General features: G+C 36.0%; 3 protein-coding genes across 3 annotated transcripts; 1 reads left to right on the forward strand and 2 right to left on the reverse strand.

Annotated features, from left to right (window-relative positions):
* Positions 1 to 5568: 5568 nt before the first annotated feature.
* On the reverse strand, positions 5569 to 9961 carry LOC144551380 (B-type cell cycle switch protein ccs52A-like). Its single transcript, XM_078299323.1, has 10 exons — positions 9303 to 9961; positions 9090 to 9212; positions 8712 to 8816; positions 7707 to 7886; positions 7404 to 7466; positions 6700 to 6894; positions 6363 to 6464; positions 6211 to 6273; positions 6027 to 6095; positions 5569 to 5923 (listed from the first exon to the last, which is right to left on the reverse strand). Exons 1-10 carry the CDS (start codon positions 9840 to 9842, stop codon positions 5864 to 5866), a joined length of 1500 nt encoding a protein of 499 aa, XP_078155449.1. The 5' UTR covers positions 9843 to 9961; the 3' UTR covers positions 5569 to 5863.
* Positions 9962 to 15162: 5201 nt separating this feature from the next.
* Positions 15163 to 16829, reverse strand: LOC144551381 (phragmoplastin interacting protein 1-like). Its single transcript, XM_078299324.1, has 3 exons — positions 16384 to 16829; positions 15699 to 15745; positions 15163 to 15605 (listed from the first exon to the last, which is right to left on the reverse strand). Exons 1-3 carry the CDS (start codon positions 16735 to 16737, stop codon positions 15266 to 15268), a joined length of 741 nt encoding a protein of 246 aa, XP_078155450.1. The 5' UTR covers positions 16738 to 16829; the 3' UTR covers positions 15163 to 15265.
* A 4976-nt stretch (positions 16830 to 21805) lies between these two features.
* On the forward strand, positions 21806 to 23733 carry LOC144551845 (zinc finger BED domain-containing protein RICESLEEPER 2-like). The gene is made up of 3 exons (XM_078299943.1): positions 21806 to 22565; positions 22678 to 22785; positions 22880 to 23733. Exons 1-3 carry the CDS (start codon positions 21806 to 21808, stop codon positions 23731 to 23733), a joined length of 1722 nt encoding a protein of 573 aa, XP_078156069.1.
* The last annotated feature ends 391 nt before the right edge of the window (positions 23734 to 24124 follow it).

Consider the following 24124-nt stretch of genomic DNA (forward strand, 5'->3'; position numbering starts at 1 on the left):
TCTATATATTAAACTATATAATAAATATCTACTATTCGAATATGAATAATTAAAATTTAAAACAAATATGTATCCGTATCCATACGGATATTCTGATATCATATATCTGAATACTGATCCAAATACGGATGAATAATATACGATCCATTTGCACCTCTAACTAATAGTGAATGTGTTCCTTTTTTTTCTTTAATTGGCTGACGAGTCTGAGGTCGAGACAACAATATTGTATGAGCATGATGGACAATGAGAGACAAGTCGGAAGCAAGCTATCACCCCTTAATAAAATGCATGTCATGTATCACTTTCCTTTCTAACAGTGGACCTCCGGACATGTTTCTTGCAGCAAAAAAAAAAAAAAAAAAAAAACAGTGGATAGTTTATAATACCACAAACCTAGCTTTAGTCTTAAAATTCTGTAATTAAGTGATCTGCAATGAAGTTCAATTTTGACTTTGGAATTATTGGAGAACAGTATATAAGCATGTGGAGCTATAGAACCGTACTCTAGCTACATGTGTATTCTTGCAACTATATATATATATCTCAGCGAATCAGATTTAGTGGTCCATGCATGTTTTCATTTAGCAATAGGTGATAATTATTTTCAATACTTCCGCATATTATTTCTAGTTCCAAACAGAAAGAAGAAACAAAAGTATGTAGTGGTCCATGATGATCGATGATAAAATGTACATATGCTCAGCTGGACGAATATATATAATTAAGTTTCTAGAGTATCCTGCACATTTTATTTAGAAGTTTCTATATATTCTGTTCATTCAGTACTATTATTTTTCGTCTAAAATTAAGATCAAATTCAACATGAATAAAATTAAATATATACGCTAATTTTATTGTTGCTGATTGCTCAATTATCAAACCGGTTGCTTTAATCAATCAGGAACAATTTGTGTGGGTTACTAGATATATAGTTTTCCTCAATGTGGTGACTTGTGACAGTGAACGGTGCAATTAACTATATATGCCTGTTTAAATTTCATTTTCCTTAAAAGAACAAAAGTTTCTTAATTAGTTATGTTTTCAGTGTTATGCGATATGATTTTTCTTTATGAAAGTTGTTACAGCAAAGCTTAATTTGATTTATTGATTTAAGATGCTAAGTTAATATTGTGATTTGAACATATTTGTTTTTATAATCATGCGAGCTTGGCTTTGAAATTGAGAGAAAAAGAAATGATAACGAAAGCTAAACAAACCTAACACAAATAGACATCGCTTTCTGGCCCATTACTTTGGAGAAACTAAAGCAGCTTCAACAAAATAATTAAAAGCTCTAGGCGCACAGCACGAAACTCTTTTCATTTTGAATTATTCTAAATATTTCTCTAAAGTAAAATGAAGCAAGTACACCAGAGTTGTTATAAAATTCAAGTACGTTGGGGTTAGTTCAGGTAATCAAAATAATGTGCCTTCAAAACGAGAGAGGTTAGCAAGTCATGACACATAAAACAAAATTTATTTGTATGCTTCATGTATATATTCTATTACCTGAAGTAATTGTTTTAGATTTTTAACTTTAATTGGTAAAATGTATAACTTAATTTCCCTTGTATTTGATAGGAGGGACATGAAGTAATTATTTGAGTAAACTCTGTTTTGGCTTCTTCTTGTTTTGAGAAAGAGCTATTGCATTTGATTTTTAATAATTTTGTTCTTGATATTTATTTCTTCCGTTTCGAATGGTCCGTTGACTATGCTTGTAACCTAGCTATCATGTGTTTATATGGTGCTATGGTGGCACTAAAGGATGCCACATGTTGATTATATTTCTTTTAACTCATTCCTTCTAGCATAATAGTGTCATGATGATGTGGCATTGTCATGAGAGATAGGTAAATAATTCCATATCATCATCTCCGACTCAGACAACTACGAAAAGTCAAATTAAATCAAATCAAATCATTATGGGACTTGTGGGGAGCAAAAAAGGTTCAAGTACTTGATATAACCAATTACAATATTTCATGGTTCAACATTCCTCAACTTATCCTTAAATAATTTAAACCTAAAGAGCATTAAAAAAATTCTTAATTTAGTTTTTGCAGTATAATAATTGGATATTATTATATACATATTCACTAACGAGAAATGTTTATTCCTTTCTTCTCGGAAATACATTATATATCAATATATGATACATCTTAGAACAGAGCAATTCAAAGAAAGCATGAATAACGGAGGGATTAAGTCTCCTTAAGGTTCTTTTAATTTTCTTAAGTTTTCTTAACCGCTTAATCATATCGAACACCAGTTTCTTAGCACAGATTAATATCACCTTCTTTCGTCCGGATTTAATCTTTTGTCCGGACCTTAAGACACCTCTAATCCTTTAACTTTCTTAACTTTTACTCACAGATTAAGATAATCGAACATCAGTTTCTTTGTACGAATTAAGATTTAATTATAATTGCATTGCCGAACATTCAGCCCCTACAGAATAAAGAAGAAACAAAAGGAAAAAAAAAAGGCAGCTTGAAAGAAAGAGATGTGACCAAAATGAAATAAAAACATGTCAAAGGTGTCGGTGTGGTGGTCTGGTGGGGTCGTTTGTTGGAGGCCTGAGTGGGCCCCGCAGCTCAGGTAGGTCCACCTACAGCCATTATTTCTCTTTAATTTGTTGCTGGGCTTCCACGCCATTAATTGTGGGAGCTCTCTTTGGGCCAAATTCTTAGTTCTCTTTCTTTTCTTTTATTATTAAATTGATTTTACCCAAATGCGCATCTCTGACAATTTTGACCAGTACCAACTTAGATTTGGGGTAATCATCTGTATTGACTGCTTCTTATGGATTTAAAATTCTTCTACCAAGCGTTTGGAGTGATGGTTAATATTTTGTTAATTCAAGCAATGAGGTTAGATGAGTAAAGTGTAGAGGAGGCATTTTGACGCAGAAAGAGCAAATAAATTTTCACATATGACTACGAGTTGGTATAACAACAAAATCGGGTGGAGTCTGTTTTAAAAGTTGCAATGCATTAATCATGATTGCCCTTAAATGGAATAAATCAATCTTCATTAAGAAAACGTTTTATAGTCCGATAATAAGACCTGAAATGACAAGATTGGAAAAGGAAGCGTGTCAATATATATGTACGAGGATGATTCACTTACATCATTTTTTCGTGATACCGGATTGCATCCTATATTTTTAAAGTTTAAATAGACAATTCAAACTGTTTAACATGATGGATATACTAAAATGTGCTTATAGATCAAATTTTACATTTTTTTTGAATTTTTTTTACTATTTATTAAGATGGATACAAAAAATCAATAGTCAGGAAACAACGATTTTGTAAAATATATAATAAATTTTAAAATAAATTAAAAAAATGTAAAATTTGATCGGCAAGCACATTTTAATATATCCATCATGTTGAATGATTTGGATCAGTTGTTTGAAATTTGAAAACTTTGAAAATTTTAGATGTAATCGGGTGTCACAAAAAACAGTGTAAGTGGATCTCTCATTCTCTCTCTCTCTCTCTCTCTCTATATATATATATATAGAGAGAGAGAGAGAGAGAGCAAAGCTAGGGTGTGATGTGCTCATCAAGTGGGTTTGGTGAACACAACTCCAAAAGTATATCAGTATGTCTTCAAATGATAAATTCAAACCGTTGAAATTCATGTAGTTCATGAGTGCTACATGTACATGTAAAATTTTGAAAGTTTTGAATTCATTTGCTATAAGGTTAAGCGGTCAAAGAAATTAATATTTTATAAGTTATTTTATAAGTTGTTTTGAGTGAGTCTATGGTACTATGCATATTACGATTTATTACCGTGCTATGACTCTATATTCGAGTTTTCAAATCCTAACAGTCGATCTGAACCGTTCATCTTGTTCTCCATATTAATATGTGTTTGGAGACCAAATTTTACATTTTTTGAAATTTTTTTTACTTTTTTTAGATTTATTGAAAATCACTGTTTTTGGATGGTCCAGAATTTTCAGATCAAGTGATTTTCTAAATATCTAAAAAAATAGTAAAAAAATTTCAAAAAATGTAAAATTTGGTCTCCAAACACATATTAATATGGAGAACAAGATGAACGGTTCAGATCGACCATTAGGATTTGAAAACTCGAATATAGAGCCGTAGCACGGTAACAACCCGTGATATGCATAGTACCATAGACTCACTCAGTTGTTTTATATATTCATTCTTCACCGTTTCTTTGACCGCTTGATCTTGTAGAAAATAAATTCGAAACTTTCAAAATTTTGCATGTACATGCATCACTCATGAACTACATGGATTTTAACGGTTTGGATTTATTGTTTGAAACTGATTCGATATACTTTTGGAGTTGTGCTCACCAAACCCACTTGGTGAGCACATCACACCCTAGCTTTGCGCGCGCGCGCGCTCTCTCTCTCTCTCTCTATATATATATAAGAGTAAAATAGAAGAACAAAATATATATATTATCATATGTAACTTACACGTACGTGAGTGTCAGAGCTCAAGGTCTATTTAAGGATTATTATAGTAGAAAACTAAAAATGGACGTCGTTACGTTGCATTATATTATATGCATTAATTTTGAATGTGGTAAATGAAAGAGCGACTTAATTAACCGGTAGTTAAGAAATCCATTAAGGTAGTAATTAATTGACCAATAAGCAACATATTCCACAGAAACGACATATATATTGACAAGTACCTGTATGGAATATGGATAGTAGTGCACCATTAGGTGGGATGGCAAAACATATACCCAACAAACGAATCATGGATTTTAGACTTGGCAACGCTACAGAAAAGACATAAAAGCAATAGCATAGCCAATTAGCCATAGAGTAATTAAGATCACACCTCAAGCGACTGTCATGCACCGTTACCTTGTGCTGTCTCGTTAATTAAAATTGACATTAACAACTGTCCTCTCTGGTGAAACACGTTTCTTCCTTGTTTTGTCGGTTTACATTCCTTTTCTTTACGACTGATTGTGATTTACGGTCGATTGAAAAGGAAAGTATAAAAATATAACCTTATGAGAGAGAACGCTTTAATTAACCAAGTAAATGTTTTCTAAAGTCCGTATTAAAGTTCTTAAGCTAATTATTTCGATTTTTGAACCTATCAGATGATAAAGCCCAGGCCTCAAAGTTGCTTATACAGCACAGCCCGTGATTTCCGATAGTCCAGTAATATTTCCAAAATCTTGCACCCCTAGATTTTATAGAAATAGGCACTGTGAAATGAAATCAGTTTGCACCTGCCTGGACCAAACAAGGCTCTGTCTGTGCAGTTCCACAACAAAGGAAAGAAATAAAACAAAAATATATCGCAGAAAAGAGTCCAAAGCTGAATCAATCTAGCCCAAAAACCACAGAAATTCCGGTCAATATGTTTACTTGATCGTTTATTTTCAAACTTTAATTGTCTTCTGGGTTTAAGCAAACGCAATTAACAATGTTGTTGAGTTATCTGAAATCTCGGAAAATGTAGTCCTTTTTTTATGTTTACCATACATATGGACAACAAGCATAATAAAATGATAGAAATAATAACAAGTACCACAACAAAAGACTAACTTGAGAAGAAATATAATAAATGTAGAAGGGGTTACATGACAATGGTACACATGCTGAAATTGATGTTACAACATTGAACAGCACAGCCCCTCCTATTTTAACCTGATTCTCGGCAAAAGATATCTACAATTACAAGAGAAGAAAGAAAGAAAGAAAGAAAAATCTTCCCCAAATTATATAGTCACAAAAATCTTCTCGGCACCTTCGTGTAATTCCAAATTAATCAGCTCAATCAGAGTTGCCAATCAGTATTGTAGAACAAGTCTCTTTTTTGGCCATTTGCTACTGATGATGTCACCTGATGTAGCTTCTGACATAGGAAGTTCCCCCAATGTTGTTTAGGTTGTCAGTGGTCTGTTTGTTAAAAAAATTGCATTTTTCCAGATTAGATAGCTATTTTACTCAGTTAAACAAACGTAGTAAACGCTTGGATTACATATGTGCTGCAAGTACATACCTGGGATTTAGGACAAGGGAAAACATTCCAAAACCTGAGAGTTTCGTCACCAGCACCAGTTACTATAGTCTGAAAATTGATGCAAAATGAGATTAGCGTAATTCAGAACGAAAATAAACAAAGAAAACAAAATATCATTCATAAAATAATTCATTCCAATGTTAAGAGAGTCTAAATATCAAACCTGTCCATCAGGAGAGATGGCCAAGTACAAAACTCTGTAAGTATGCCCTGTCAGAGTTGCCAGCTGCAACAGAGTATAATTGGGAGTCAACAAAAAATAAATAAATAAAATTACACATAACGTTCAAAATAATTTTAATAACTTTCTGTTACCTTAGACATGGTGGGGTATCTCCAAACAATAATCTGATTTTGCGAGTATCCATGAGTGCTAACAAGCTCGTTAACATTCTTTGACCATACCAAATTGCAGACCTGCATAAATAAATCCAGATTACATCTCTCTCCAGAGCAGGTACTAGAATAGAAAATTCCAAAGCAGATTAATCATCTGTAATGTCAAGTTTTCGAGCAATATAATAAATTCTCTCTGTTACCAGTTATTATCTCCCAATTTTCCAGTAAGAAAATAATAATAATGTCATTCAATCTTGTTGACTAATCTGAAACTTGAAGAAGATAAAGCTCAGTTAAAAGATCATTATGGTACCTGACTACCAGTATCCATGCAACTCAAATGTGTGTTGGTTGTTGTATTCCAAAACCGTATGCATCTGTCAGCGGTTCCACCACCTGATGCAAGGAGACCGTGTAGGTGAGGGGACCATGCAATAGCCTTTACAGCTGCTGTGTGCTCACAGTACTTGAGCACTGGTTGTGTTGAATGCTGATTCCACACAAAGAGCTGCGAATAAATATAAAAAACAGTTTTTTAACACACTGAAAGATTTTACATTGAAAAATTAATCATAAACCCCACAGATACATGGAAAATATCAGAGGTAGCCCCCTTATAATTTCTAAATACACAACACGAATCTATCTTTTTCAATGGTTAGATTCTAACAGAAAGTAAGAAGGTTTATTGGCAACCAACAGATGCAAGGTAGCACAGCCTGTTACTTTATCATATAAAAAGTAAGAAAGTTTATTGGGTTAAATTGTTGCTCTGGTTCAGCAGAGTAGCTGTTGTGTATATGGTATTTTGACAGTTCAACAAGGTTACTTTATCATATAAAAAGGATAACCTTTGTGAAATTGCCCATAACATATATATATCAGTTATATATACTACAAAGTGCCAACAGTGATACAATATGTCAATATACATCAGTTACTTTTAACCGAAAAAAGTATTAGAATAGTTGTGAATAACATAAACAGTAATGAAGCCAAAAAAGGTTGGAAACTTACTCTATTGTCATTTCCTCCAGACGCAAGTTCACGATTGTCATATGACCACTTTAGCCCACAAACCTGTTTTTAGTTCCACAGAAAATTGCATTTTAGAGTAAAATTACAGTTCCTTTAAACTATAAACATTCTTCCCCAAAGCCAACAATTTGCTTGTAAACTAAGCAGATTTGATAATATGATACTAAACAACATAGCTGAAGTTTTATATCCAATCATCAAGGAAGCTCAATCCAGTATCCGGCCAGATAGATTTCAACTATGACCAATACATGTGAGAATGAAGGGCATCAAGTTAGTTACCTCAGACTTGTGACCGGTGAGTTTGCTAATGTAATCATCCTGAGCACGCATGTCATGATGGAGAATGGTCTTGTCACGACTTCCTGATGATAATAGAGATGAGCTCCATGCAATTGCACCAACACGCAATCGGTGGCTCTCCGTAGTTCGTATCCTCTTACACCGGGATGCATCCCATATCTAATGCCAAAAATTAAAAATGCAAATGATAAACTGAGAAGCACAACAAAGCACAATTGATATGGGTTTATACGAAGATTACACTAAATGACAACAAAATATAACAGGTAGTAGATTTTACTTTCCAAAATTCAATGCTTAAAGACAGAGTATAACAAAAGAGAAGCCCTAGAGATTCCAACTAGACAAACTCGTTTAATTATTTAGGATAACTTCATCAAACTGTGGTATAAATATTGCCAACCAATGCTATAAGCTACGTCAAAGAATTTCGGCATTAGGGTTAGTAAAAATGGACAATTCTATTATGATTTTAAGGTCAATGTTAGGTTCAGTACAGAAAGAACACGGCTGACAGAATTCCCACCTAGAGCTACCTTATAATTGGAAAGAAGGCATATTCTGTAGTGAACCTCGAAATCTATTTACACAGACCTCCAAAAGAACTGAATTTAATCTCACTATTCATTTATTGAAGGTCAAAACAGAACCCTATTGCCCTTTATCCCAGTGTACCTTCTTTGGACTGACCTTCCAAACTAAAACTAAATTAAAAAAATATGTAGGTGGTTTCAATTATGGTTTCAATTATTGCATCCACCATGTAAAAGTTTTGAGTGTCCACTATAGAAAATCTCAAGAAAGAATTCTACGGTTGATCCAATAAAGATATCTGAGTCGTGAAGTTTTAGGTGATAGAAGCACTCTAATACTGGCTATCATAGTTGCGATCGTTAATAATATGTATAAAAGTATTCAACTAAAGTATACTCGAAAGCATACTGCAACATAATATGTATTAGCAATTAAGAGGCACTAATGTACCTGAACTTTTCCAAGGTTTGTGCCTACAGCCAAATAATTCCCTCTCTGGGCCCACCCTACAGAACACACACTGTCCTCGGCACCCAAGTCGCACAGCTTTGTCACCTGTACGAAACAATACCATTCATTCACCACATCACGATTGAATTCTAGAATGGTTGCGTAGTTTATTGGGCATGTATGTTTTCTGCCACTAATAGTATCTACATGCAAATAACAGAATATACCTTTTACACTAATATAGGTTTGTTTTCACTAAATAAGGAACCTTTTTTGCATTAATTGAAGCAAACTCAAATGGTTGGTTAGATATATTGCAATAGTAAGGCAGGAACAAATACAAAAGAAAATGAACAAAATATGAAACAAATTAATTACCTTGCTACTACAAGCATTCCACAAATAGACACAATTCCCCAATCCAACAGCTAGAACATTATGAGACGACCAATCAACAAGGTTCAAGTAGAAATCGTCTTGCAATGCTGGGGCATCGAGCACCTGAATTCCAAAGTTAAAAGAAGAATCAAGTCATGAGTTGAAAAAAAATAATTAACCAAAATTCCTCTGTCGAACGAAGGAAGACATTACCTTGAAAGGAGACCGGGGCACCTTTCGTGGCCCTTTCGAGCTACTCGGAGATACTGATTGGAGCGAATCCTCTTCAAAAAGCGCTCGCCTTGTAGCTCTTGGGATCTCGGCTTTAAAGCGAAAGATATTTCTGCTAGGAGTAGCAAAGGGAGAGGAACTGGAGGGAGACGAAGAAGACGAGCCGGACGAGGACAAAACCCTCTGTTGCGAGGCTGCATCGGGTGTACCAGGTGAGAACATTACGGATCGAAGAAGAGCTGAATAAGACCCGGATCCGAAATCATCTCTGGTGGAATCCGAGGATGAGGCGGCGACAGATGAAGAGGGCGGCGGAGGCGGGGCGAGATCGAACAGAGCGAAGTTGGAGCCGATCCGGCTGGGGATGAAGCGGTCGCTATAGATAGTTCTAGAATAAGGCGAGATCGATTGGACGCGAGGTGGAGTGGAGAGATGGGGAGGTGGTCTAGGGGAGCAAGAAGGGGGGTTTGGCTTCGACCTAGGGTTTTCCATAGAAGAAGATGGGGAAGAGGAAGAAGCCATGGCAGCCTGGAAATGTCTCTTTTCTTTGTTTGTTTGTTTCTTCTTCTATATCAAGTCGAGGGGGTTGAGTGCAAGGTTCAATAAGTTGAGAGGATTAAATTGAAAAAGATTGGAAGATCCGTTGCTTATATCGAGAGAGGGATAGAGTTACCCGCTCCCGCGCTTCTCTCTCTATTGTTTTTACTTGCTATAAATAACAAATCTATTAAAAAATGGACATATCCGTTTACAAATTTAGATCTCTCTTCTATATTAGGTAAACGGTAAGACGTGGATTTTAACGGTGAAATTCGCATCCTCTGAGATATCTCGTATTTTGCGTGACATTTTGGAAAATCTCAACCGTTGCAATAAGTTCTGCGCGAATCTCGAAGCTCAAATAATCTACGTCGCCCGAATAGGCACCGGACACGTCGGTCACGCAAAATACGTGATATCTCAGAGGATACGCACTCTTAACGGTGGGGGTCTTTTCAGAATGGTATCGTGATTCTCTGAAACAGTACACAAATTATAAGCGTGCGAGGAATCGCAGCAAGGTCAACATCACAACATGAACCATATGTCAAACACTCGTTACATTATTGTGAATCTCATCTGCTACAAAAGATCCGGATATTAACGGGTGAGGTGCGGACGTGTGGTTAGCTGGAAGCGTGCCCGATCCGGAAAGTAATAGATTAGCTTAATGGTCTCACTCACTCAGTGATAAACCATCTCGCTCCGGGTTGCGGAGTTGGGATCTGTAAAAAAGGCAATTAGTTAATTTTAGTAATTAATGCAAAATGTTTAAACTGGAAGTTATTGTTTCTAAAGTAAGAACATACCATACTTTCCTAAAATACAATCCAGGGCGTATTATTAGAAGTTCAAAAATATCATACCTTAAATTACCTTATCAATCTCGCCCCATCATTTTTCTCCGTGCCGGCACTTCCATTTTAAGAAATTAATCTAATTTTGATTTTTTATTTAAAAAAAAAAGTCCCTTCTATTTTTCCAGCCATTTTTCTCCTCTCTTTTTCATTCAAATTTATTTTTCTTTCGTAACATTAAATATAATTAAATCTATACCCCCGAACTTCCAAAATCTCATTTCGTACCACAGAAGCTGAATTATAATTATTTTGCGTTCAAAAATTAAAATTAGCCGGCTTTTTAGCTTTTTCTGGTGCTAACATAATTTAACTTCTATGCAACGGGTTTTTTCTTCTTTTTTTTTAAGAGAAATATAGAAGTCTAGCTCCCAAATTTCATATTTGTGACACCAAAAGTGTCAAAAGTTACAAAGTTTTTGAAAAAGCCTATGCAACGGTTCTTAATAGTCTCCATTTCACAAACGGTATTGGGGCACTTCGAAGAGGATATTACAGAATTGGTGACGGCCAAGCAAGAAGACAAAAACACAAGAGAGTTGTTATTCATCTCACAATATATTCTATGAAGAGTGATGTACAATAATATTTAGATATCAAAGGAAAAAAACAAACATCTTGCATTGTTAGAGGAAGTTCAGACGAATCGATCACCCTTAGGCTAACGGATGATCATCATTTGTCTTTTTTTTTTTTTTTTTTCTACTTTTGTCATTATTTTCTTGTATCATTTCTTCCTTACCTAATGTTGTCTTTTCTTTTTTTCTGTTTTTAAGACCTGTGATTGATGAGTCGTTTTCTGAAACTATGTAACAGGTTTTAGTTCAAAATTTGAACTTTGGTTGGATAATTAATTAATATTAATAATGACTAGATCTTTATTTTTCCTAAGAGACAGAATTTAACTGATTTGTAGTAAGAAATATATTCAAACGTTGAATTATTCATTTTTTTAGATAGAAAGAAAATACTAAATAATTTAACATTTTATTTCATAGAAAACACAAAATAATTTGGTATGAAATGAGATTTTGAAGGTTTCCGTATATATATTTATTTTTTTGGGAGAAATTTTCGTGTTAAAAAACTTTAAAATTATATATTTCTCGCTCTAAAATTCATAATATAGAATAAGAACATTTTTCTTTAGCTTATCAAGTGTATGACTAAGAGCTATTTCATACATATAGGATAGGGTAATGACTTATCGAGTAAGTGTATGGATTTTTTTTTTACTATTTTTTATGATTTATGAAAAATGACAAAAAAAAATAATTTAAAATTATCTTTCATGAATTATAAAAAATAGTAAAAAAAAAATTCAAAAATAATAAAAATTGATATTCTACAAGTTTATTATATAACTAATTTAGTTAGCTACTTAGATCGAAGTTTGAAGTTTATACAATAACTTTTTAAAGCAATAGTATAGAAGGCCTTATACCATCCATAGCATCTAAGCCTTACTCTTTCATCTATATATCAAGGATATATTTTGATTAATTCTTTAGAGTTGTGAATTGTTGCAACAAAAAAAATGGAAACAAGAAATCTTAAATTGTGTTACATGTGAGTCTCGTATTTTGCTATTTCTAATTTTCATTATTCTTGATTTAAAATTTCTTTTCTCACATGTTGCAATGTTGAGATTCCACAAAAAAAGATAGGACGGACTATTCTTTTTAAAATCCCTTCATTATTTCCTTTAAGTGTATAATTTAGTTTATAGCAGAAATTTTTATTAATGTTCAAAAAAGTTTCAAAATTTTAAAATTTCCACCCATTTTCAACTTATTTCCATATTTGCTTAAACCGGAGAATTATTTTCATAGTTTCACATCCTCTGAGATATCTCAGAATCCTAAAGAACAAATAATACTGGTCCCCGCGCTATCTCCGAATAAGCACAAATAATACTTTTTTCTTTTTCTTTTTCTTTTTCTTTTTCTTTTTTTTTTTTTCTTTTTTTTTTTTCAAAGCCTGTAGACACATTATATTAAAAACAGGTTGAAATACATGGTGTTACATTTAAGTAGGGTAAAAGAAATATTCTCCCGTAACACCTATACATGAGATTAGAGCCCCTTTCTATCTTGTCTAAATATTCCTAAACATAGGATAAGTATATCCCTCATATTAGATCTTGTTAGCACGTGCCAGGTTTGCAAGGATGTGGGCCTGGGTGTTATCTTCTCTAGAGATATATTGTACGCTATACAGTGGTTGTTTGTTCAGCAGCAGCATAATCTTTTCCAGTAGGTGGTATGAACGTCAATCTACCACCTGTGCTGCCTTCCAATTTTTCCTCCCTTCAATTGTTTTAACCAGTAGTTGGCAATCTGAAAGAAAGGTGCATTCCTCCAGGTGTCTACTATGTGCTGCCTGTATTGCTCTGAGTAAAGCCTCTGCTTCCACCTGAAATGGTGAAGTTGGATTCTGTAGGTACACAGCCTGATACCAGTGTAGTTGATCATCCAAAATGGCAACATGCGCTACTCCACCATGCTCTGCATCTGCAAATGAACCATCTACCCAACAAAGGACTCCCCCTAATTGAGATAACAACAAGCACTCTCTGATAGCCCTAATCGGCTTACCTGCTTTAGATACACCTTCTTCACTCAGGTTGCACATGTCAATCAGTTTGAAAGCATTATCCAGAGTATTGTGAGGTTGACATGATTTATTATCAAATATGAATGAACACCTAGCTTTCCAAACATGCCAAGCAATGGATGCAAATGAGGTCAGTTCAATCGAATCCAATTGATGCCAAAGTTCATGTAAAATTTCCCTGAAATTCATACCTTGCACGGCATCTGCTCTTAACCCTAGTGGTGAAGAAAACCAGGTTGCTCTAGCATGGCTGCACTGGAAAAGGGCATGCACCTCACTCTCCGTATTTGAATTGCAAATTTTACATATAGGAGTAATACTCGGAATCCTTTTTTCCAGAGCCGCACACGTAGGTAGTGCATTATGCATTCCTTTCCATAGAAAGATTTTTACTCGAGGGGTAATTCCTTTGCATTTCCAGATGCGCTTCCATGTCTGACGTTCCTCTTTTGAGATCATACGCGTATTGTCTGGAGTGAGCTGCCTTACCATATTATATGCATGTTTGACCGAGAATTCTCCATTGTGTGCCCATGTGAACATAAGCCTGTCTTTTATCCCTTCTTGAAGTATAGTTCCTGAATGCTCTGACAAAATTTGCTGTGCAAGGAGAGGCCTCGCAAAATGCAACAGTGATTGGAAATCCCAATTTTGAAGGCTTCTGTTAAAAAGGTCAGCCACATATTCGTGGATCTGTTGATTTTTAGGGACATTTAAATTGCTCCATGCCTTAAACCAAGGTTGGTCATGAGCAGGACATGATTTTCCATCTCCCAAAATCCATTTTAAATTAGCTGACATAATTGCCCTGTTCTCCATAATTGATCTCCAAAAGCCGGTACAAGTGTAGTATCTTTTTATGTGCCAGAATGATGTGGACGGATGGTACTTGGCTGCCACCACTTTGACCCATAGAGCCTCACTTCTTGAGGCGATTTTCCAGACATTCTTGAGTACCACGGCTGTATTTAAAATCTGAAAGTTTCGAAGCCCCAAACCTCCATCAATTTTAGGTCGGGTAATGTCACTCCATTTGACATAACAAATTGACTTTTTGTTTGTTTTACCCCAAAAAAATTGAATACACCTTGACTGAATCTTGTCCAGCACCGATTTGTGTATCATATTAGAACTCATGTGATATATGGCTATTGATTCCATAACAGATTTCAGAAGCACTAATTTACCTGCTTGTGAAAGAAGCCGAGACTTCCACGTGTGAAGCTTGGCATCTATTTTTTCAATGAAGTGTCGGTATGCAGTCGGACTTGAGACATTGACCTGACATCCTAGGTATTTCTCTTCAGGAGATGCAAAACCTGCGCCAAAGATTCTGACAGCCATTGTGATATGCGCAAGAGGTGTGGCTTTTGAAAACCAGAGTTTAGATTTTTCTGGCGAAATCTTTTGTCCTGTTATAATACTGCCCCCCAAAATCTGAGAGGATACGCGGAGGGGATATTTAGGTGATTCAGTTTTCAATTTGCCATTAGCGATAAAAATATTACAAGGTAGACGCGACGGAGAGAACTAAAAAAAGCATAAAATATTGTATTAATAGAGTAAACTTAGTCACACCAGAGATGAAGAAATTATAATTAAAACATTGCCCCATTTAATTTAAGATGTTATACAATTTCTTAGGCTAAGCCAACAGAAAGCAGTTAATAGAACCCTGACCAAATGCACCAATAAACCTGTGTTTGCTCTTCTTTTTTTTTCCCAATTTTCAATAACGTAGACACAGACTTCTATTTAAAAGATCTGGGATCTACACTTTAAAGAGTACGAACCTCGAAGCAAATTTCTCAAAATGATAGAAGATGAACTAGACAGTAACAAAAGTGAGATTAATATATTTAAAGAAGTTATATGAATATCCAAGTAGAAATCATTCATACAAGTACAACAAATGAAAGCAGTCCGAGCAATTCAACTCCTATTGCTCACAGCATAAGCAATCTTCATTGGCCTCCCTTGTAGTTCAGTTTGGTTTTTCTGTATTGCTTTCTCTAGTGACTTGTCATCCTCAAAATCGACATGGCAAAATCCTCGAGATTTTCCAGTAGCTTTATCTAACCCAAATCTAACAGATGAAATATTTGAGGTGTTAAAGCAATCTCTGATGTCCTTTTCAGTTATCTCCCAAGATAGATTACCGACATATACAGAAAGGCAACCTTCTGCCTTCTCTGGATCAGCTAGAAACTCATTTTTTCTTTTTCTTTTCAGGTCCATCCTGCACTTCTCAATTTTTACAAATCGGTTACCCCTGGGATGGAGAAAATGGAAACCATTAGAATTGGAAGGTAGTTCAATTAGTGTAACAAAAAAAAGTAAAGATTTATTCTTAGAAAGTCCTTACATATTGGTCCCATCAAGACTCAGAGAAGTTACTGCTGCTGCTTCACTCTGATACAATGGAACATATTGAAGTACAATTAGTACTCTAAAAGTGGAAAAAAGAACCCCCATGAAAATATTATTATCTCAGCTAAATTAATACAAAGTGCAATGGTTTGGCATTAAAAAAAAAACAGCAGAAAAATTAAGTTCCGTGACTACTCAACTAGAACAGACTGACAGGTACAGACCAACCATGAGAAAACTGGTACAGATCCACTATGGTAACAACCTAATTGGAACAGCCGGAGAGATTCATATCACTATGGTACCTACCAGAATATAAACAATGGAAAGGTCATGTACCAAAAGAACACAAGAACACAATGATACAGATCCACTATGGTAACTCTTCAACTGGAACAGCTGGACAGGTCCAGTACTGACCCTGAGATCAAACTGGTACACATCCACCATGTCAAATTGCCAATAACACTTAAGTTTACATTGTTTCCATAGTTAACAAAGCAACAATTTTGTACACAAGTGCGTCTTCTCTAGATGATCATCTTAACACAGAACAAGAGGTTGCAGTGGCATTATATCAAACAGTTGAAATGCAATAAAATCAACCTCACTTAATAGTTAATGGATAGCTAATACAAGTTTTAGAAACCCGAGTTAGAAAAAAATGAATACGTTGATACCTCAAAAGTAATGAAAGCAAGGCCTCTAAAGTTGCCGGTGTCAGGAAAGCGCGACAGCTGGAGCTGGTGTATGGGCCCACACTCCTCAAACAGCTCTCTGATCTCTTCCTCTGTGGCCGTGTAAGGCATCCCACTTGCCACCACCTTATTCGCTTCATACGCATCCTCCCCTCCGCCAGAACCAAATGCAGGCGAAGGCTCCGGGGCCTGTGCTGCCTCCACTGGCGCCAACTGCTCCTCTGCTTCTCCCTCCTCCGACTCTGGAGGCAACGGCTGGCCCCACTTGTCCTTCTTTATCTTCTTCCTCTTATTCTTTCTATCCTTCGTCGCTGGTCTTGGTTCATCGGTGGCCATCACCACGCCGCCCCCGCCGTCGCGCTTTCGTCAAGGTTTATTACGTAGGGTTTTGGTCTCTGTCCAACTTTTTATCTTTTTTCCGGAGTTGGGATAGATAACAAGCGCAAGCGAAATGTCTAATTTATCCCTCAATTAATTTGACTCTCTCATACCTATATTTTGAAGTGAAAATTTCCGGTGTAGTCATGCAGACTTTTAAAATAGTCAATTTTCTCATGAGAACACTATAATAGTTAATATTTTCATACAAATTAAACATTTTTTTTCTTATATCCCATTTTGTTTATTTAATCTTTTATTCAATTATTACAAAATTAAAATAGACAACTATTCCCTTCTAATTAGAAAATCCATTCTTCTCGGTTCACCTTTTTTGCACAGTCCGTATAAAAGAATGTTCCAGGTAATAAAATCACGCAGACAAGCTCACGCCTTTTAGAAATTAATTGATAGCTAATACAGTTTATGAGCACTTCAAAGCTCTGAAAACGATTGAAATTACAACAGAGGGTTTGTGATATGGGCTATTTCGGGACAGCAGGTCGTATGCTAAAAAGGCTTGAATTGAGCTCCTCCTGCTTGAAGTCGCAGGCTGAGAGGTGGTGGTTGTGAGATCAGAGGATGATCTCAGGTTTGAGAAAGGACTTTTGAGACTTAGGAAGATCTCGGAAATATTGAACTCTAACTTGTGTTATCTCCGAGTTGTGTGAGTGTGTATTGCTCTGTGTTTGCTCTTTTTCTGTCAAAGGAAGGGCTTTATATAGTTAGACCTATGTACTGCCTTACGCATGCAGGGAGTAAGCCAATTCATGGAACAGTTATGAGATCATGTGATCATGGTCACGTTATAACCGATCTCCTCTACAGTTATGCCTTAACCGACGTCGTGAACAGTTATATCGTAACCGACGTCGTGAACGGTTATGTCGTCCGAGGGGCAATTTCATGGCTTTAAGTCGTATGCATGGACACCTCGACCCATTTATGTCGGCCGGTTCTGGACTTTTATCATTATGGACTTCAATCATAGATTTTGCATTTTCACCTCGAGCTGGCCTCCAAATGAGATATGAATTCCAGCTTTGTTCATAGCTTAGATTGAAGCTAAAAGGGCCTTGGGGACATGGCCCTATTAGTTTGCTAATTCAAATCGCTAATGGCATCAGGCTCATGCTCCGATAATATTACGGACCTAATAAATTAGTTGTAATAAGTTTCTATAAAAAAAATCATTAAATTTAGATAATAGTTCATTTCGTTCGTCGAAAGCATTTGGGATGAAGGCCATGACGATGGCCGATGATAAATATTACGGTGCCGGCAATCTTACCACCATTGAGGTGTGCTGTTGCAATGCTCAACACAACGACAACAGTTGTGGTTGCAGCATCAGTTCTCACACCTCATTCCAGTACGAGGAGTCACACGAGGAGGAAGATGACAGACTAGGTCCGAGGTGGCGCATGCAGCGAAGGAGGAACTGCTCCACCAAATGCAGTGCTGCATTCGGCTCTGACGATCGTTGTTCATCTGAGAGCAACTCTGTATTCTTATCTTATGAAGATCAATCAAAGTAGGGCTGCTACATGAACAGCACGGCCCATGGACAAACGGGCTGAGCACTCAATATTTGAATGTTGAACGAGCTGTGGTTTGAACAAGGCTCAATGCTCAGTCCAGGTTCAACTTAAATTTTTTAGGCGAACCAGATTTGGTTGATTACCGAACAGCCCGTTGAGCTGTCCATTGAGTTGTTCATGGACAAGCCTGTTTGAGCAGCCATCGATCTCATTTTCTTTTGCTCGCCAAATCTCTAGTTTCGATTGGTTCATCACTTCGCCTCTATTCAACTCTCGCTTGCTCGCATCGGCGCCGCTTCTCCTCCGTCCGACGCCTCTTGTTGCCTCGCCGACTCTACTCCAGTCGGTCCTCCTTCCCTCGTCCTTCTCATCGATCTTCCACCTGACTGACCTCACTGCCATCCTCCTCTCTCCTTCCTCGGTCTTCCTTCCCCCTGTCCGGTAAGTTATTCTCCACTTTATCGCTACACAGTGTTAGTTTGTAATAATCTAGAAGTCAATAATACGATAAATTATCATAAAGCTTTGTTCATGAATTGAATGTTTATTTATATATCATTTTGTTGCCTTGAGTATTATTGAATTTATGGATCATTTCGAGTTCATGACTGAAATTGTGAAACTCCATAATATAGATGATATATACTCTTAAAAAGTCACTGACGAAGGTAATTAGCAGGAACACTAATTACCGCGATAAGGTTAGTATGTGGATTAAAAGATGGTTAAGTTTTACAAACCACCTGACACGAGATGTCATTTTAATCACATAGATACATGTTCTAGGAACATGGTATTTGACAGACCCCGAATGAAACATTAAATAGAATTGTGTTCGTGTCATTTATGTTTTCATTCAGTGTCAGGTTTTACAGTATGAGGTATTTATCGTTCCCACTGAGAAATATGTATGTTTGATTGTTATCTAACGCTGTCCGTAAAAAGCAGTCATAACGGTAGCTTTTCCATATGTATAGCTTAGCTGAGGAAGTGATAGTTTACCAAGAGTACTATTTGTTCCTCGTATTTTATACGAGCTATAGCATCACTGGGCCCCTTGATAGAGTAAGATTATCTGCTAGCGGTATAATTACAAGAGTGATTATATTTGATAATCTGCTCAAGATCAAGAAAAGATTCAGTTAGCAAGGATGACACACATCTACCTTGAAACTAATCTGATAGCTATGAGACAGAAGAACAGACACAAGTAAATAGTTTACTAGATCGTGATATTGTACAGTACAGCATCATCTGTGTAATTGGATGGTCATGATGTATACTGCCAGATACCGCTCATGATTATAGAAGTTAAAACAGTTTTAACTCTATTTACCAACATAACACAGATCCTATTGGGTCACACCATATAGGTGTTAATCGGAGAATCTTATTGTGATTGATTATAAATTAGTTATGATCAATAATAAGATGGTTATAATTAATTATACGTGTTATAATTAAATTATAAATGTCATATAAAATGACAAGCAAAAATAACAGTTAATTTATAAACGTAGGTACGTTGTATAAAAGTTACCGAAACAACAACCGCAAGAAATATAATTGTTCAGAATAATTATATGGATGTTAATTGAATTCGGGCCAAGGGCATTTTGGTCTTTTTACATGTCATCATCCTTATCCACATGGCATGTCATCATTCTTATCCACCGAGGGTATTTTGGTCTTTTCACTTTGAAACCTCCTTACTATTCACACCTCCTTACTATTCATGGGGTATTTTGGTAATTTGGCAACTGCCACAAATGCCTATAAATAAGGGTGGAGGGGTAGAGATAAAATCACTAATTCACTCATATCGTTTCGTGTCGAAACGAATCGGTATTTTCTCTCTTTCTCGGTTTCTCTCCCAAATAGTGTTTCGGTTGAGAAAAGAAAGTTATACGTAGTTGACGTATAATCTTGCGGGTTGTTGTGAAGTATATTTATGGGATTGATGAATAGTGTTTTCCTGAATTTCGCGGTATGTCAGTTTTGCTTATTTGTGAAACTGAGTAGCTGAAAATTCGTGTTTACGGGTTTTCGTCTTTTCCTCGTAAATAGTATTTTTGCATAATACCGCGGTTTATAGTATTTCTGGTAAAAGAAATAAACTGTTCTCCGGTTAGTCCTGGTGGATAACCGATAGAGGCATCAGACGTCTGATGCTCCGAGGAGAATCATTCCCGTGATGTAGCTCTACTCGCTCGGTCTGCATTCCAACTGTGATTTGGAAACAAGGTATAAATATGTTATATTAATCTATTTAATTGGTAAGTAGATTAAAATTTTAGAAATCAATCATGGAGTATATATGTAAAAATGATTAAATTGGGTTTTGATGCCAAAGGAATACTGAAGGTGGACAGCCTTGGAAAGTTTCCTGACATACCCCGTTTAATCCTGAGCTTAAGTTGGCCGTAGAAATTTTTGTTCTACAGTCATTCCGCAACTTAAGCCTAAACGGGTTTTGGTTACCCCGAAACCCAACACACAGGCCCCATTTATTTGAGCAATTGCAAATATTTTTTTAGTGATTTCAATTTCTACTCTTAATGGAATCTATTTGTTGTAAAAATTTATATTTGGGTTTTTAATTGGAATTCTGAATGCACATCTACAATTTGGGTTTTTAATTTGGTAAGGACTTTTCACCTGATATAATTTCACCACTTAACTTGCAACCTTTCAACTATGCAGTAATAAGCACAAATCCTTTAAACAGAATGGCACTCTGTGTGTGTTGTGATTCTCTTATTTTTTGTATTCAACATAACTAAATGGTTGTTGGTTCATAACCTAAACATGTAGTTAATTGGTTGCCCTCTCTCCATGGACTTTTGCTTGTTAAAAGGTAATAGACAGTGATGCATAAGTACCAAAATTTTATGGTCCTAAATGATACTCAATTTAGAGATTACTGCTTATGCACAACACAGTCACCTCTGACTCTGAGAACATGCATTAGTAGCTACCCTTACTTAATTATCTAATAGAGTACGGAGAGTTGACTGTTAAGTGATTTGAAAACTGAGAGAGTTGATGGGAAGGAAAACTGAGAGAGTTTGGGGTGGTTACACGTATCAGCAAGTGTCGCTCTATACATGATGACTAGTATAGGTACTAAAAAGAGTGGTACAGAGCTTGAGAGTCTTATATATGTTTTTTATGTTCATGTTATATAAAAAACGAAACAATTCAAAAGAGATGCAAATTCAATTCTTGTCAACATTCAGAGGCGTCTTTCATGCAATCTAGTCCTTGTCAGTATCAACTGCCATCCTTATTTGTTCCCAATGAATTGAAGCTTATGGTTTTTATTTCATGACAATAGAATAAATTGGTTAAACTTAATAATTTAATGACACAAAAAATTGTCTTGCATAAATATTTTGCCAAAGATTTTCTCCATTGTCTTAATATTAATTTTGAATCCCTTTGTGGTCTTAACTCTATTGCAACTATTTTTAATGTTATAGGTAATGTCGCAATCCGAGAGCCAATATCCCGATGCTAGTGTTCAGTCCGAGAGTGGACCGGTCGTAGTAACGCAAACTAATTCACGGTTGAAATCAGAAGCGTGGAATTATTTTAATAAAGTGGGAACAAAAGCCGTGTGCAGGCATTGTGGCACGGAGCTTACTACTGGTCCTAAGTCGGGAACAACACACTTATGTCGCCATATCAAAGATGCTTGCAAAAAAATTATTGAAGAAGAAAGGAAAAAATTTGGATTGGGTAAAGATAGTGATATGTTTGGTACATCCAATTACAAATTTAATTCTGAAGTGACCCGTAGCCTCATGACACTGCTTTTTATCGATGCTGAGATACCATTTGCCGTCATTGAGAACAGATTTTTTGAAGCATCTATGAGATCACTTAGACCCGAATACAAGGTCGTTGGGCGGCAAACCTTAAGAAATGACTGTGTGGAGGTATATAAGAAGGGGTTGGCGGTATCATGGAAGGAGTTCGAAGAGTTAGATTCATGCGTGTCTTTCACGGCCGATATTTGGACATCAAGTGTGAATTTGGGATATTTGTGCCTCACAGCACATTTTATCGACAAGAACTTCAACTTTAAAAAGAAGATTATTGGTTCCAGACAAATGTCTTACCCGCATTCGGGTCCAGCGGTTGCAAGTTTAATTGAGAAAATTCTAGTTGAATGGAAATTAGATGCTAAGATTTTCACGATTACACTTGATAATTCTACAGTGAATGATAATGCGATAGAAAGTATAGAGGAGAAATTCGGGTATAATAGCATTTTTGGAGGGGAACACATGCACGAGATGTGCAGCCCATGTCTTAAATATAATGGTGCAAGATGGCATGAAAATTCTTTCAGAGGCTTTGAAGAAAATTAGAGAGATACTGCGGCGAATAGCTTCGAGTGGCAAGAGACTCCAATTTTTCAATGATATCTTAAAAGAGCTTCAATTAGGAGAAAAGAAGGGTGTGACTCTAGATTGCCCAACTCAGTGGAATTCAACATACGAGATGATTTAGGAAGCTTTAAAATTCAAACATACCTTAATGGTTTGGAGAAGACGGTTTATTGGAGGTTCCTATTTCGGATGAGTGGAAGGAGGCGAAAGAGTTGGCCAAATTTTTAGAGGTGTTCTTTTATGCTACGAAAACTTTCTCCACTGTGAGGCGACCATGTTCACACTTGTATATGAAAGAGGTGTGGACTATAGGTGCTATGTTGATGGAGGATTATATGAGTTTCAATCAAACTTTGCAAGACTTGGCACAAAAGATGCTACCAAAGTTTAACAAATATTGGGAAAACCCGAACTTGATACTCATATTAGCTTGTGTTTTTGATCCTCGGGTGAAGTTAGAAGACATCGAATTTTTTTTGGGTGATGCATATGGAGATGAGACCGATGAGTACAAAAAAAGATTGGAAGATGTGCGCTCATCACTTAGAAAATGCTATGATGACTATGCGAGCATGTGCAATGTAGACCGAGCGACAAGTGGCGGGTCTCCACAAGTGGAAAGTAGTTCATTGGGGAAAAGAAAGTTTGATATGAAATTATCTGAATTTAAGTTTCAAAAACGTCATATGCGGCCAAGGAGATCTGAGTTGGACAACTATTTGGAAGAAGCTGTGGTTGAGTGTGATGAAGAAAATTTTGATATTCTGCAATGGTGGAAAAGAAACTCGGACTTGTACCCGACGTTAGCAAAGATGGAAAGAGATTTTTTGGCAGTTCAAGTCTCAACCGTCGCATCGGAGTCGGCGTTCAGTGCAGCTGGTCGATTGACGGATCACTCGCGCAACTCGATGAATGCCAAAACCATCCAGGCTCTTATTTGTTCAAGAGATTGGTTTTATTCCATTGACGGTGGCTTTGACTTGGAGCAATTCCGTCCATTCATGCAGGCACCTTAAAGGTGAATACCATCTCCTCTTTTTAGAGTAAATACTATCATTTAGCACTTGTATTAAGAATTATTAAGAAACCAAAGTACTGGTATTGAAATTTTGCATCTAGTATTTGTATACTGTTTTAGTTAATAATCAAGCTTTGAGATTTCTTGTGAGTTTAAATAAACCAAAACAGACCCTTTGAGATTTTTTGTGAGTTTACATAAACAAAGGAGACTCAAGAGTGTATAAGAGTTTTAATTGTATAATGAGTGATACCGGGTCAAGTACTTGAATATCTCATAGCATGCTTAAACAAACCTAATATCTTAGCAGATATTAGTGAAAGATTCTGTAATGCATTATAGATTCAGTGCTTAAATAGACCTAATATCTTAGCATGCTTGTCATTTTA

Source organism: Carex rostrata, chromosome 3 (genome assembly GCF_964058835.1).
Source record: "Carex rostrata chromosome 3, lpCarRost1.2, whole genome shotgun sequence".
NCBI lineage: Eukaryota > Viridiplantae > Streptophyta > Magnoliopsida > Poales > Cyperaceae > Carex > Carex rostrata.